Source organism: Oncorhynchus kisutch, linkage group LG15, assembly GCF_002021735.2.
Source record: "Oncorhynchus kisutch isolate 150728-3 linkage group LG15, Okis_V2, whole genome shotgun sequence".
Taxonomy (NCBI): Eukaryota; Metazoa; Chordata; class Actinopteri; order Salmoniformes; family Salmonidae; genus Oncorhynchus; species Oncorhynchus kisutch.
Genome location: NC_034188.2, coordinates 2,133,194 through 2,149,262, shown reverse-complemented (window position 1 = coordinate 2,149,262; position 16,069 = coordinate 2,133,194). Strand labels below are relative to the sequence as shown.

General features: G+C 47.4%; 1 protein-coding gene across 7 annotated transcripts in view; it reads left to right on the top strand.

Moving 5' to 3' along the window:
• Positions 1 to 16,069, top strand: part of LOC109886797 (transcriptional regulator ATRX-like) — a 122,846-nt gene that overhangs the window by 84,215 nt on the left and 22,562 nt on the right. For all 7 annotated transcript variants that reach the window (XM_031789470.1, XM_031789473.1, XM_031789468.1 and 4 more), the window contains 2 exons: positions 4,580 to 4,729; positions 8,835 to 8,954. In XM_031789470.1, the coding sequence (XP_031645330.1) occupies positions 4,580 to 4,729; positions 8,835 to 8,954 (270 nt within the window). The remainder of the gene's footprint in view (positions 1 to 4,579; positions 4,730 to 8,834; positions 8,955 to 16,069) is intronic.

The following is a 16,069-nucleotide window of genomic DNA, read 5'->3' as shown; positions in this document are numbered from 1 at the left end:
GTACAGATGTTAGTTCTGCTGGGTTCAGGTACAGCTGTGGGTTCAGGTACAGCTGTTAGTTCTGCTGGGTTCAGGTACAGCTGTTAGTTCTGCTGGGTTCAGGTACAGATGTTAGTTCTGCTGGGTTCAGTACAGCTGTGGGTTCAGGTACAGCTGTTAGTTCTGCTGGGTTCAGGTACAGCTGTTAGTTCTGCTGGGTTCAGGTACAGCTGTTAGTTCTGCTGGGTTCAGGTACAGCTGTTAGTTCTGCTGGGTTCAGGTACAGCTGTTAGTTCTGCTGGGTTCAGGTACAGCTGTTAGTTCTGCTGGGTTCAGGTACAGCTGTTAGTTCTGCTGGGTTCAGGTACAGCTGTTAGTTCTGCTGGGTCAGGTACAGCTGTTAGTTCTGCTGGGTCAGGTACAGCTGTTAGTTCTGCTGGGTTCAGGTACAGATGTTAGTTCTGCTGGGTTCAGTACAGCTGTTGGTTCAGGTACAGCTGTTAGTTCTGCTGGGTTCAGGCACAGCTGTTAGTTCTGGTGGGTTCAGGTACAGCTGTGGGTTCAGGTACAGCTGTGGGTTCAGGTACAGCTGTTAGTTCTGCTGGGTTCAGGGACAGCTGTTAGTTCTGCTGGGTTCAGGTACAGCTGTGGGTTCAGGTACAGCTGTTAGTTCTGCTGGGTTCAGGTACAGCTGTTAGTTCTGGTGGGTTCAGGTACAGCTGTGGGTTCAGGTACAGCTGTTAGTTCTGCTGGGTTCAGGGACAGCTGTTAGTTCTGCTGGGTTCAGTTACAGCTGCAGTACTCAATTCAATTCAATTCAATTCAAGGGCTTTATTGGCATGGGAAACATGTGTTAACATTGCCAAAGCAAGTGAGGTAGACAACATACAAAGTGAATATATAAAGTGAAAAACAACAAAAATTAACAGTAAACATTACACATACAGAAGTTTCAAAACAGTAAAGACATTACAAATGTCATATTATATATATATACAGTGTTCTAACAATGTACAAATGGCTAAAGGACACAAGATAAAATAAATAAGCATAAATATGGGTTGTATTTACAATGGTGTTTGTTCTTCACTGGTTGCCCTTTTCTCGTGGCAACAGGTCACAAATCTTGCTGCTGTGATGGCACACTGTGGAATTTCACCCAGTACTCTCTCTCTCTCCCTCCCTCCCTCTCTTTCTCTCTCCCTCTCTCCCCCCCTCTCTCTCTTTCTCCTCTCTCCTTCCTCACTTCTCCTCACCCTGTCCTCACCCTCTCTCCTCACCCTGTCCTCACCCTCTCTCCTCACCCCCTCTCTCTCTTCCTCACTTTTCCTCACCCTCACTTCTCCTCACCCTGTTTCTTCTCCTCACCCTGTTTCTTCTCCTCACCCTGTTTCTTCTCCTCACCCTGTTCTTCTCCTCACCCTGTTTCTTCTCCTCACCGTTTCTTCTCCTCACCCTCACTTCTCCTCACCCTGTTTCTTCTCCTCACCCTGTTACCCTGTTTCTTCTCCTCACCCTCTCTCTTCTCCCCACCCTCTCTCTTCTCCTCAGCCTCTCTCTTCCTCACCCTCTCTCTTCCTCACCCCCTCTCTCTTCCTCACCCCCTCTCTCTTCCTCACCCTCTCTCTCTCCTCACTCTCTCGCTCTCTCTCTTCCTCACCCTCTCTCACCCTCACTCTCTCCTCACCCTCACTCACTCTCTCCTCACTCTCTCTCTCCTCACCCTCTCTCCCCTCACTCTCTCTCTCTCTCCTCACCCTCTCTCTCCTCACCCTCCCTCTCTCTCCTCACCCTCTCCACCCCAGTTGTTTTCCTTGTCTCCCTCCGTCAGTCTACCTGATGGTGTAATTACTCCATCCCTCTCTTTAAGATACTCATTGTCTGTGTCCCAAATGGCAAACTATTCCCTATGTAGTGCACTACTTTAGACCCTATTCCCTATGCAGTACACTACTTTAGACCCTATTCCCTATGTAGGCTCTACTGTCTGACTGACAGGCTCTACTGTCTGACTGGAGCTGTACAGGACTGACAGGATCTACTGTCTGACTGGAGCTGTACAGGACTGACAGGATCTACTGTCCGACTGACAGGCTCTACTGTCTGACTGGAGCTGTACAGGACTGACAGGATCTACTGTCCGACTGACAGGCTCTACTGTCTGACTGGAGCTGTACAGGACTGACAGGATCTACTGTCTGACTGACAGGCTCTACTGTCTGACTGGAGCTGTACAGGACTGACAGGATCTACTGTCTGACTGACAGGCTCTACTGTCTGACTGGAGCTGTACAGGACTGACAGGCTCTACTGTCTGACTGACAGGCTCTACTGTCTGACTGACAGGCTCTACTGTCTGACTGGAGCTGTACAGGACTGACTGACAGGCTCTACTGTCTGACTGACAGGCTCTACTGTCTGACTGACAGGCTCTACTGTCTGACTGGGGCTGTACAGGACTGACAGGCTCTACTGTCTGACTAACAGGCTCTACTGTCTGACTGACAGGCTCTACTGTCTGACTGGGGCTGTACAGGACTGACAGGCTCTACTGTCTGACTGGAGCTGTACAGGACTGACTGACAGGCTCTACTCTCTGACTGACAGGCTCTACTGTCTGACTGTCAGGCTCTACTCTCTGACTGACAGGCTCTACTGTCTGACTGACAGGCTCTACTGTCTGACTGGAGCTGTACAGGACTGACTGACAGGCTCTACTGTCTGACTGACAGGCTCTACTGTCTGACTGGAGCTGTACAGGACTGACTGACAGGCTCTACTGTCTGACTGACATGATCTACTGTCTGACTGGGGCTGTACAGGACTGACAGGCTCTACTGTCTGACTGACAGGCTCTACTGTCTGACTGGAGCTGTACAGGACTGACTGACAGGCTCTACTGTCTGACTGACAGGATCTACTGTCTGACTGGAGCTGTACAGGACTGACAGGCTCTACTGTCTGACTGACAGGCTCTACTGTCTGACTGACAGGCTCTACTGTCTGACTGGAGCTGTACAGGACTGACTGACAGGCTCTACTGTCTGACTGACAGGATCTACTGTCTGACTGGAGCTGTACAGGACTGACAGGCTCTACTGTCTGACTGACAGGCTCTACTGTCTGACTGACAGGCTCTACTGTCTGACTGACAGGCTCTACTGTCTGACTGACAGGCTCTACTGTCTGACTGGAGCTGTACAGGACTGACAGGCTCTACTGTCTGACTGACAGGCTCTACTGTCTGACTGACAGGCTCTACTGTCTGACTGACAGGCTCTACTGTCTGACTGGAGCTGTACAGGACTGACAGGCTCTACTGTCTGACTGACAGGCTCTACTGTCTGACTGGAGCTGTACAGGACTGACAGGCTCTACTGTCTGACTGACAGGCTCTACTGTCTGACTGGAGCTGTACGGGACTGACAGGCTCTACTGTCTGACTGACAGGCTCTACTGTCTGACTGTCAGGCTCTACTCTCTGACTGACAGGCTCTACTGTCTGACTGTCAGGCTCTACTCTCTGACTGACAGGCTCTACTGTCTGACTGGAGCTGTACAGGACTGACTGACAGGCTCTACTGTCTGACTGACAGGCTCTACTGTCTGACTGGAGCTGTACAGGACTGACTGACAGGCTCTACTGTCTGACTGACAGGCTCTACTGTCTGACTGGAGCTTGTCACTTTTACTCAGGTATTATTTTCAATAACAGTGTTGCCACGGAAACTGAAGAGTCTCATGAACGCCCCTGAACATGTCGACTTCTCCCCTCCCCCCCTCCAGTTGTTCCACTCTGGAGAACACTCAAACCAGCTGTTCCACTCTGGAGAACACTCAAACCAGCTGTTCCACTCTGGAGAACACTCAAACCAGCTGTTCCACTCTGGAGAACACTCAAACCAGCTGTTCCACTCTGGAGAACACTCAAACCAGCTGTTCCACTCTGGAGAACACTCAAACCAGCTGTTCCACTCTGGAGAACACTCAAACCAGCTGTTCCACTCTGGAGAACACTCAAACCAGCTGTTCCACTCTGGAGAACACTCAAACCAGCTGTTCCACTCTGGAGAACACTCAAACCAGCTGTTCCACTCTGGAGAACACTCAAACCAGCTGGTGGATTTTATTCTCTGATTATATTAACAGATTTTATTTTCCCACTTTTAGGGTTTTGATTGGTGTAAAAAAAGAAAGAGCTGGGGCTGTGGTGTCATTGTGTGTGTGTGTGTGTGTTTCCTAGCTGACTGCTCCATCTCTGCTGTAGGACCACAGCAATAAGGGACAGATTGTGGGCTATCATGACTCACTGACCTTAACCTGACTTTAACCTAAGCTTAACCTTAAGGTGACCTTAACCTGACCTTAAATTGACCTTAACCTTCACATGACCTTCACCTGACGTTAACCTGACCTAATCTTCACCTGACCTTCACCTAACCTTAACCTAACCTTAACCTGACCTGACCTAACCTTAACCTGACCTAATCTTCACCTGACCTTAACCTAACCTTAACCTGACCTAATCTTCACCTGACCTTAACCTGACCTGACCTTAACCTGACCTTAACCTAACCGTGCTGTAACTTCTCTCCTGTAGGACCCCTTCCTAGCTGAGCTGCTCCACAGCAATAAGGAGCAGATTGTAGGCTATCATGAACATGACTCCCTGCTGGATCACAAGGAAGAGGAGGCTCTCAGCGAGGAGGACCGCAAAGCAGCCTGGGCCGAGTACGAGGCGGAGAAGAAGGTACAGTCAGTCAGACCTCGAAGCTTTTGACCTCCACTGCGGTCCCGTCGATGTGATAGGGGGTGCTCCCCCTCCTCTCCCTCTGAGTCCACGATCAGCTCCTTCCTTTGGTTGACTTTGAAGGAGAGGATGTTTTCCTGACACCACACTGCTAAGTTCCTCACCTGTGACTCTCGTCATTGTTGGTAATCAGGCCTACTACTGTTGTGCCGTCAGTAAACTTGATGATTGAGTTGGAGACAGGGAGGATAGGAGAGGGCTCAGAACGCACTCTGTCCCAGGGTCTGTCTCTGTCCCAGGGTCTGTCTCTGTCCCAGGGTCTGTCTCTGTCCCAGGGTCTGTCTCTGTCCCAGGGTCTGTCTCTGTCCCTGTCTCTGTCTCTGTTCCTCACCTGTGACTCTCGTCATTGTTGGTAATCAGGCCTACTACTGTTGTGCCGTCAGTAAACTTGATGATTGAGTTGGAGACAGGGAGGATAGGAGAGGGCTCAGAACGCACTCTGTCCCAGGGTCTGTCTCTGTCCCAGGGTCTGTCTCTGTCCCAGGGTCTGTCTCTGTCCCAGGGCCTGTCTCTGTGTGTCTCTATAACCTCTCTGTCCCAGGGTCTGTCTCTATAACCCTCTCTGTCTCTGTCCCAGGGCCTGTCTCTGTCCCAGGGTCTGTCTCTATAAACCTCTCGGCCTCTGTCCCAGGGTCTGTCTCTGTGTCTCTATAACCTCTCTGTCTCTGTCCCAGGGTCTGTCTCTGTGTGTCTCTATAACCCTCTCTGTGTCTGTCCCAGGGCCTGTCTCTGTCCCAGGGCCTGTCTCTGTGTGTATCTATAACCTCTCTGTCTCTGTCCCAGGGGCTGTCTCTATAACCCTCTCTGTCTCTGTCCCAGGGTCTGTCTCTGTCCCAGGTTCTGTCTCTGTGTGTCTCTATAACTCTCTCTGTCTCTGTCCCAGGGCCTGTCTCTGTCCCAGGGTCTGTCTCTATAACCCTCTCTGTCTCTGTCCCAGGGCCTGTCTCTGTCCCAGGGTCTGTCTCTGTGTCTCTATAACGCTCTCTGTCTCTGTCCCAGGGTCTGTCTCTGTCCCAGGGTCTGTCTCTCTATAATGCTCTCTGTCTCTGTCCCAGGGCCTGTATCTGTCCCAGGGTCTGTCTCTCTGTGTCTCTATAACCCTCTCTGTCTCTGTCCCAGGGCCTGTCTCTGTCCCAGGGCCTGTCTCTGTCCCAGGGTCTGTCTCTGTGTCTCTATAACCCTCTTTGTCTCTGTCCCAGGGCCTGTCTCTGTCCCAGGGTCTGTCTCTGTGTCTCTATAACGCTCTCTGTCTCTGTCCCAGGGTCTGTCTATGTCCCTGGGTCTGTCTCTCTATAACTCTCTCTGTCTCTGTCCCAGGGCCTGTCTCTGTCCCAGGGTCTGTCTCTCTGTGTCTCTATAACCCTCTCTGTCTCTGTCCCAGGGCCTGTCTCTGTCCCAGGGCCTGTCTCTGTCCCAGGGCCTGTCTCTGTCCCAGGGCCTGTCTCTGTCCCAGGGCCTGTCTCTGTGTGTCTCTATAACCCTCTCTGTCTCTGTCCCAGGGTCTGTCTCTGTGTGTATCTATAACCCTCTCTGTCTCTGTCCCAGGGTCTGTCTCTGTGTGTCTCTATAACCCTCTCTGTCTCTGTCCCAGGGTCTGTCTCTGTGTGTCTCTATAACCCTCTCTGTCTCTGTCCCAGGGTCTGTCTCTGTGTGTCTCTATAACCCTCTCTGTCTCTGTCCCAGGGTCTGTCTCTGTGTGTCTCTATAACCCTCTCTGTCTCTGTCCCAGGGTCTGTCTCTGTGTGTCTCTATAACCCTCTCTGTCTCTGTCCCAGGGCCTGTCTCTGTCCCAGGGTCTGTCTCTATAAACCTCTCGGCCTCTGTCCCAGGGTCTGTCTCTGTGTCTCTATAACCTCTCTGTCTCTGTCCCAGGGTCTGTCTCTGTGTGTCTCTATAACCCTCTCTGTGTCTGTCCCAGGGCCTGTCTCTGTCCCAGGGCCTGTCTCTGTGTGTATCTATAACCTCTCTGTCTCTGTCCCAGGGGCTGTCTCTATAACCCTCTCTGTCTCTGTCCCAGGGTCTGTCTCTGTCCCAGGTTCTGTCTCTGTGTGTCTCTATAACTGTCTCTGTCTCTGTCCCAGGGCCTGTCTCTGTCCCAGGGTCTGTCTCTATAACCCTCTCTGTCTCTGTCCCAGGGCCTGTCTCTGTCCCAGGGTCTGTCTCTGTGTCTCTATAACGCTCTCTGTCTCTGTCCCAGGGTCTGTCTCTGTCCCAGGGTCTGTCTCTCTATAACGCTCTCTGTCTCTGTCCCAGGGCCTGTCTCTGTCCCAGGGTCTGTCTCTCTGTGTCTCTATAACCCTCTCTGTCTCTGTCCCAGGGCCTGTCTCTGTCCCAGGGCCTGTCTCTGTCCCAGGGTCTGTCTCTGTGTCTCTATAACCCTCTTTGTCTCTGTCCCAGGGCCTGTCTCTGTCCCAGGGTCTGTCTCTGTGTCTCTATAACGCTCTCTGTCTCTGTCCCAGGGTCTGTCTATGTCCCTGGGTCTGTCTCTCTATAACTCTCTCTGTCTCTGTCCCAGGGCCTGTCTCTGTCCCAGGGTCTGTCTCTCTGTGTCTCTATAACCCTCTCTGTCTCTGTCCCAGGGCCTGTCTCTGTCCCAGGGCCTGTCTCTGTCCCAGGGCCTGTCTCTGTCCCAGGGACTGTCTCTGTCCCAGGGCCTGTCTCTGTGTGTCTCTATAACCCTCTCTGTCTCTGTCCCAGGGTCTGTCTCTGTGTGTATCTATAACCCTCTCTGTCTCTGTCCCAGGGCCTGTCTCTGTCCCAGGGTCTGTCTCTGTGTGTCTCTATAACCCTCTCTGTCTCTGTCCCAGGGTCTGTCTCTGTGTGTCTCTATAACCCTCTCTGTCTCTGTCCCAGGGTCTGTCTCTGTGTGTCTCTATAACCCTCTCTGTCTCTGTCCCAGGGTCTGTCTCTGTGTGTCTCTATAACCCTCTCTGTCTCTGTCCCAGGGTCTGTCTCTGTGTGTCTCTATAACCCTCTCTGTCTCTGTCCCAGGGTCTGTCTCTGTGTGTCTCTATAACCCTCTCTGTCTCTGTCCCAGGGTCTGTCTCTGTGTGTCTCTATAACCCTCTCTGTCTCTGTCCCAGGGTCTGTCTCTGTGTGTCTCTATAACCCTCTCTGTCTCTGTCCCAGGGTCTGTCTCTGTGTGTCTCTGTCCCAGGGTCTGTCTCTGTGTCTCTATAACCCTCTCTGTCTCTGTCCCAGGGCCTGTCTCTGTGTGTCTCTATAACCCTCTCTGTCTCTGTCCCAGGGTCTGTCTCTGTGTGTATCTATAACCCTCTCTGTCTCTGTCCCAGGGCCTGTCTCTGTCCCAGGGTCTGTCTCTGTGTGTGTCTATAACCCTCTCTGTCTCTGTCCCAGGGTCTGTCTCTGTGTGTCTCTATAACCCTCTCTGTCTCTGTCCCAGGGTCTGTCTCTGTGTGTCTCTATAACCTCTCTGTCCCAGGGCCTGTCTCTGTGTGTCTCTATAACCTCTCTGTCTCTGTCTCAGGGCCTGTCTCTGTCCCAGGGCCTGTCTCTGTGTGTCTCTATAACCTCTCTGTCTCTGTCTCAGGGCCTGTCTCTGTCCCAGGGCCTGTCTCTGTGTGTCTCTATAACCTCTCTGTCTCAGGGCCTGTCTCTGTCCCAGGGCCTGTCTCTGTGTGTCTCTATAACCTCTCTGTCTCTGTCCCAGGGTCTGTCTCTGTGTGTCTCTATAACCCTCTCTGTCTCTGTCTCAGGGTCTGTCTCTGTGTGTCTCTATAACCTCTCTGTCCCAGGGCCTGTCTCTGTGTGTCTCTATAACCTCTCTGTCTCAGGGCCTGTCTCTGTCCCAGGGCCTGTCTCTGTGTGTCTCTATAACCTCTCTGTCTCTGTCCCAGGGTCTGTCTCTGTGTGTCTCTATAACCCTCTCTGTCCCAGGGCCTGTCTCTGTGTGTCTCTATAACCTCTCTGTCTCAGGGCCTGTCTCTGTCCCAGGGCCTGTCTCTGTGTGTCTCTATAACCTCTCTGTCTCTGTCCCAGGGTCTGTCTCTGTGTGTCTCTATAACCCTCTCTGTCTCTGTCTCAGGGTCTGTCTCTGCGTGTGAACCATGGAGCGTACGGAGGACAGATGGACATGGGAGGAGCTAACAGCTACTTCCCCTTCAACGTTGCCGCACTGGCCTCTATGTCCAACCCTCAGCTGGAGGTACCACACACACACACTGGCCTCTATGTCCAACCCTCAGCTGGAGGTACCACACACACACACACACTGGCCTCTATGTCCAACCCTCAGCTGGAGGTACCACACACACACACACACTGGCCTCTATGTCCAACCCTCAGCTGGAGGTACCACACACACACACACACACTGGCCTCTATGTCCAACCCTCAGCTGGAGGTACCACACACACACACACACACTGGCCTCTATGTCCAACCCTCAGCTGGAGGTACCACACACACACACACACACTGGCCTCTATGTCCAACCCTCAGCTGGAGGTACCACACACACACACACACACTGGCCTCTGTCCAACCCTCAGCTGGAGGTACCACACACACACACACACACACACACACTGGCCTCTATGTCCAACCCTCAGCTGGAGGTACTACATACACACACTGGCCTCTATGTCCAACCCTCAGCTGGAGGTACCACACACACACACACACACACACACACTGGCCTCTATGTCCAACCCTCAGCTGGAGGTACCACACACACACACACACACACACACACTGGCCTCTATGTCCAACCCTCAGCTGGAGGTACCACACACACACACACACACACACTGGCCTCTATGTCCAACCCTCAGCTGGAGGTACCACACACACACACACACACACACACTGGCCTCTATGTCCAACCCTCAGCTGGAGGTACCACACACACACACACACACACACTGGCCTCTATGTCCAACCCTCAGCTGGAGGTACCACACACACACACACACACACACTGGCCTCTATGTCCAACCCTCAGCTGGAGGTACCACACACACACACACACACACACACACACACACTGGCCTCTATGTCCAACCCTCAGCTGGAGGTACCACACACACACACACTGGCCTCTATGTCCAACCCTCAGCTGGAGGTACCACACACACACACACACACACACACTGGCCTCTATGTCCAACCCTCAGCTGGAGGTACCACACACACACACACACACACACACTGGCCTCTATGTCCAACCCTCAGCTGGAGGTACCACACACACACACACTGCCCTGTCTCACACACACACACACACACACACACACACACACACACACACACACACACACACACACACACACACACACACACACACACAATGTAGTTAACCCATTCCTCTATGTAGTGGTTCTATGTAGTGGTTCTATCTAGTTAACCCAGTCCTCTATGTAGTGGTTCTATGTAGTGGTTCTATCTAGTTAACCCAGTCCTCTATGTAGTGGTTCTATCTAGTTAACCCAGTCCTCTATGTAGTGGTTCTATCTAGTTAACCCAGTCCTCTATGTAGTGGTTCTATGTAGTGGTTCTATATAGTTAACCCAGTCCTCTATGTAGTGGTTCTATCTTGTTAACCCAGTCCTCTATGTAGTGGTTCTATCTTGTTAACCCAGTCCTCTATGTAGTGGTTCTATGTAGTGGTTCTATCTAGTTAACCCAGTCCTCTATGTAGTGGTTCTATATAGTTAACCCAGTCCTCTATGTAGTGGTTCTATGTAGTGGTTCTATATAGTTAACCCAGTCCTCTATGTAGTGGTTTTATGTAGTGGTTCTATATAGTTAACCCAGTCCTCTATGTAGTGGTTCTATGTAGTGGTTCTATATAGTTAACCCAGTCCTCTATGTAGTGGTTCTATGTAGTGGTTCTATATAGTTAACCCAGTCCTCTATGTAGTGGTTCTATGTAGTGGTTCTATATAGGTAACCCAGTCCTCTATGTAGTTGTTCTATGTTGTGGTTCTATATAGTTAACCCAGTCCTCTATGTAGTGGTTTTATGTAGTGGTTCTATGTAGTGGTTCTATCTAGTTAACCCATTCCTCTATGTAGTGGTTCTATGTAGTGGTTCTATCTAGTTAACCCAGTCCTCTATGTAGTGGTTCTATCTAGTTAACCCAGTCCTCTATGTAGTGGTTCTATGTAGTTAACCCAGTTCTCTATGTAGTGGTTCTATGTAGTGGTTCTATCTAGTTAACCCAGTCCTCTATGTAGTGGTTCTATGTAGTTAACCCAGTCCTCTATGTAGTGGTTCTATATAGTTAACCCAGTCCTCTATGTAGTGGTTCTATATAGTTAACCCAGTCCTCTATGTAGTGGTTCTATCTAGTTAACCCAGTCCTCTATGTAGTGGTTCTATGTAGTGGTTCTATATAGTTAACCCAGTCCTCTATGTAGTGGTTCTATATAGTTAACCCATTCCTCTATGTAGTGGTTCTATCTAGTTAACCCAGTCCTCTATGTAGTGGTTCTATGTAGTGGTTCTATATAGTTAACCCAGTCCTCTATGTAGTGGTTCTATCTAGTTAACCCAGTCCTCTATGTAGTGGTTCTATATAGTTAACCCATTCCTCTATGTAGTGGTTCTATGTAGTGGTTCTATCTAGTTAACCCAGTCCTCTATGTAGTGGTTCTATGTAGTGGTTCTATATAGTTAACCCATTCCTCTATGTAGTGGTTTTATGTAGTGGTTCTATATAGTTAACCCATTCCTCTATGTAGTGGTTCTATGTAGTGGTTCTATCTAGTTAACCCAGTCCTCTATGTAGTGGTTCTATCTAGTTAACCCAGTCCTCTATGTAGTGGTTCTATGTAGTTAACCCAGTCCTCTATGTAGTGGTTCTATCTAGTTAACCCAGTCCTCTATGTAGTGGTTCTATATAGTTAACCCGGTCCTCTATGTAGTGGTTCTATCTAGTTAACCCAGTCCTCTATGTAGTGGTTCTATATAGTTAACCCAGTCCTCTATGTAGTGGTTCTATGTAGTTAACCCAGTCCTCTATGTAGTGGTTCTATGTAGTTAACCCAGTCCTCTATGTAGTGGTTCTATATAGTTAACCCAGTCCTCTATGTAGTGGTTCTATGTAGTGGTTCTATATAGTTAACCCAGTCCTCTATGTAGTGGTTTTATGTAGTGGTTCTATATAGTTAACCCATTCCTCTATGTAGTGGTTCTATGTAGTGGTTCTATCTAGTTAACCCAGTCATCTATGTAGTGGTTCTATATAGTTAACCCAGTCCTCTATGTAGTGGTTCTATATAGTAAACCCAGTCCTCTAAGTAGTGGTTTTATGTAGTGGTTCTATGTAGTGGTTCTATCTAGTTAACCCAGTCCTCTATGTAGTGGTTCTATATAGTTAACCCAGTCCTCTAAGTAGTGGTTCTATCTAGTTAACCCATTCCTCTATGTAGTGGTTCTATGTAGTGGTTCTATATAGTTAACCCAGTCCTCTATGTAATGGTTTTATGTAGTGGTTCTATCTAGTTAACCCATTCCTCTATGTAGTGGTTCTATGTAGTGGTTCTATATAGTTAACCCAGTCCTCTATGTAGTGGTTCTATATAGTTAACCCATTCCTCTATGTAGTGGTTCTATCTAGTTAACCCAGTCCTCTATGTAGTGGTTCTATATAGTTAAGCCAGTCCTCTATGTAGTGGTTCTATGTAGTTAACCCAGTCCTCTATGTAGTGGTTCTATCTAGTTAACCCATTCTTCTATGTATTGGTTCTATATAGTTAACCCAGTCCTCTATGTAGTGGTTCTATATAGTTAACCCATTCCTCTATGTAGTGGTTCTATGTAGTGGTTCTATGTAGTTAACCCAGTCCTCTAAGTAGTGGTTCTATCTAGTTAACCCATTCCTCTATGTAGTGGTTCTATGTAGTTAACCCATTCCTCTATGTAGTGGTTCTATATAGTTAACCCAGTCCTCTAAGTAGTGGTTCTATGTAGTGGTTCTATATAGTTAACCCAGTCCTCTAAGTAGTGGTTCTATGTAGTGGTTCTATATAGTTAACCCAGTCCTCTATGTAGTGGTTCTATATAGTTAACCCAGTCCTCTATGTAGTTGTTTTATGTAGTGGTTCTATCTAGTTAACCCATTCCTCTATGTAGTGGTTCTATGTAGTTAACCCATGCCTCTATGTAGTGGTTCTATCTAGTTAACCCAGTCCTCTAAGTAGTGGTTCTATGTAGTGGTTCTATATAGTTAACCCAGTCCTCTATGTAGTGGTTTTATGTAGTGGTTCTATATAGTTAACCCAGTCCTCTATGTAGTGGTTCTATCTAGTTAACCCAGTCCTCTATGTAGTAGTTCTATGTAGTTAACCCAGTCCTCTATGTAGTGGTTCTATATAGTTAACCCAGTCCTCTATGTAGTGGTTCTATATAGTTAACCCAGTCCTCTATTTTGTGGTTCTATCTAGTTAACCCAGTCCTCTAAGTAGTGGTTCTATGTAGTGGTTCTATATAGTTAACCCAGTCCTCTATGTAGTGGTTTTATGTAGTGGTTCTATCTAGTTAACCCAGTCCTCTAAGTAGTGGTTCTATATAGTTAACCCAGTCCTCTATGTAGTGGTTCTATGTAGTGGTTCTATCTAGTTAACCCAGTCCTCTAAGTAGTGGTTCTATCTAGTTAACCCAGTCCTCTATGTAGTGGTTCTATGTAGTGGTTCTATCTAGTTAACCCAGTCCTCTATGTAGTGGTTCTATGTAGTTAACCCAGTCCTCTATGTAGTGGTTCTATGTAGTTAACCCAGTCCTCTATGTAGTGGTTCTATGTAGTGGTTCTATCTAGTTAACCCAGTCCTCTATGTAGTGGTTCTATGTAGTTAACCCAGTCCTCTATGTAGTGGTTCTATATAGTTAACCCAGTCCTCTATGTAGTGGTTCTATGTAGTGGTTCTATCTAGTTAACCCAGTCCTCTAAGTAGTGGTTCTATCTAGTTAACCCAGTCCTCTATGTAGTGGTTCTATCTAGTTAACCCAGTCCTCTATGTAGTGGTTCTATATAGTTAACCCAGTCCTCTATGTAGTGGTTCTATGTAGTTAACCCAGTCCTCTATGTAGTGGTTCTATCTAGTTAACCCATTCCTCTATGTAGTGGTTCTATATAGTTAACCCAGTCCTCTATGTAGTGGTTCTATATAGTTAACCCATTCCTCTATGTAGTGGTTCTATGTAGTGGTTCTATGTAGTTAACCCAGTCCTCTAAGTAGTGGTTCTATATAGTTAACCCAGTCCTCTATGTAGTGGTTCTATGTAGTTAACCCAGTCCTCTATGTAGTGGTTCTATCTAGTTAACCCAGTCCTCTAAGTAGTGGTTCTATGTAGTGGTTCTATATAGTTAACCCAGTCCTCTATGTAGTGGTTTTATGTAGTGGTTCTATCTAGTTAACCCATTCCTCTATGTAGTGGTTCTATGTAGTTAACCCATGCCTCTATGTAGTGGTTCTATCTAGTTAACCCAGTCCTCTAAGTAGTGGTTCTATGTAGTGGTTCTATATAGTTAACCCAGTCCTCTATGTAGTGGTTCTATCTAGTTAACCCAGTCCTCTATGTAGTAGTTCTATGTAGTTAACCCAGTCCTCTATGTAGTGGTTCTATATAGTTAACCCAGTCCTCTATGTAGTGGTTCTATATAGTTAACCCAGTCCTCTATGTTGTGGTTCTATCTAGTTAACCCAGTCCTCTAAGTAGTGGTTCTATGTAGTGGTTCTATATAGTTAACCCAGACCTCTATGTAGTGGTTTTATGTAGTGGTTCTATCTAGTTAACCCAGTCCTCTAAGTAGTGGTTCTATATAGTTAACCCAGTCCTCTATGTAGTGGTTCTATGTAGTGGTTCTATCTAGTTAACCCAGTCCTCTAAGTAGTGGTTCTATCTAGTTAACCCATTCCTCTATGTAGTGGTTCTATGTAGTGGTTCTATCTAGTTAACCCAGTCCTCTATGTAGTGGTTCTATCTAGTTAACCCAGTCCTCTGTAGTGGTTATATGTAGTTAACCCAGTCCTCTATGTAGTGGTTCTATGTAGTTAACCCAGTTCTCTATGTAGTGGTTCTATGTAGTGGTTCTATCTAGTTAACCCAGTCCTCTATGTAGTGGTTCTATGTAGTTAACCCAGTCCTCTATGTAGTGGTTCTATATAGTTAACCCAGTCCTCTATGTAGTGGTTCTATATAGTTAACCCAGTCCTCTATGTAGTGGTTCTATCTAGTTAACCCAGTCCTCTATGTAGTGGTTTTATGTAGTGGTTCTATCTAGTTAACCCAGTCCTCTATGTAGTGGTTCTATGTAGTGGTTCTATCTAGTTAACCCATTCCTCTATGTAGTGGTTTTATGTAGTGGTTCTATATAGTTAACCCAGTCCTCTAAGTAGTGGTTCTATATAGTTAACCCAGTCCTCTATGTAGTGGTTCTATATAGTTAACCCAGTCCTCTATGTAGTGGTTTTATGTAGTGGTTCTATCTAGTTAACCCATTCCTCTATGTAGTGGTTCTATGTAGTGGTTCTATATAGTTAACCCAGTCCTCTATGTAGTGGTTCTATATAGTTAACCCATTCCTCTAAGTAGTGGTTCTATGTAGTGGTTCTATGTAGTGGTTCTATCTAGTTAACCCAGTCCTCTATGTAGTGGTTCTATATAGTTAACCCAGTCCTCTATGTAGTGGTTCTATATAGTTAACCCATTCCTCTATGTAGTGGTTCTATATAGTTAACCCAGTCCTCTAAGTAGTGGTTCTATGTAGTGGTTCTATCTAGTTAACCCAGTCCTCTATGTAGTGGTTTTATGTAGTGGCTCTATCTAGTTAACCCAGTCCTCTAAGTAGTGGTTCTATATAGTTAACCCAGTCCTCTATGTAGTGGTTCTATATAGTTAACCCAGTCCTCTATGTAGTGGTTCTATGTAGTTAACCCAGTCCTCTATGTAGTGGTTCTATGTAGTTAACCCAGTCCTCTATGTAGTGGTTCTATATAGTTAACCCAGTCCTCTATGTAGTGGTTCTATATAGTTAACCCAGTCCTCTATGTAGTGGTTCTATATAGTTAACCCAGTCCTCTATGTAGTGGTTCTATGTAGTTAACCCAGGCCTCTATGTAGTGGTTCTATATAGTTAACCCAGTCCTCTATGTAGTGGTTCTATATAGTTAACCCAGTCCTCTATGTAGTAGTTCTATGTAGTGGTTCTATATAGTTAACCCAGTCCTCTATGTAGTGGTTCTATATAGTTAACCCAGTCCTCTATGTAGTGGTTCTATATAGTTAACCCAGTCCTCTATGTAGTGGTTCTATGTA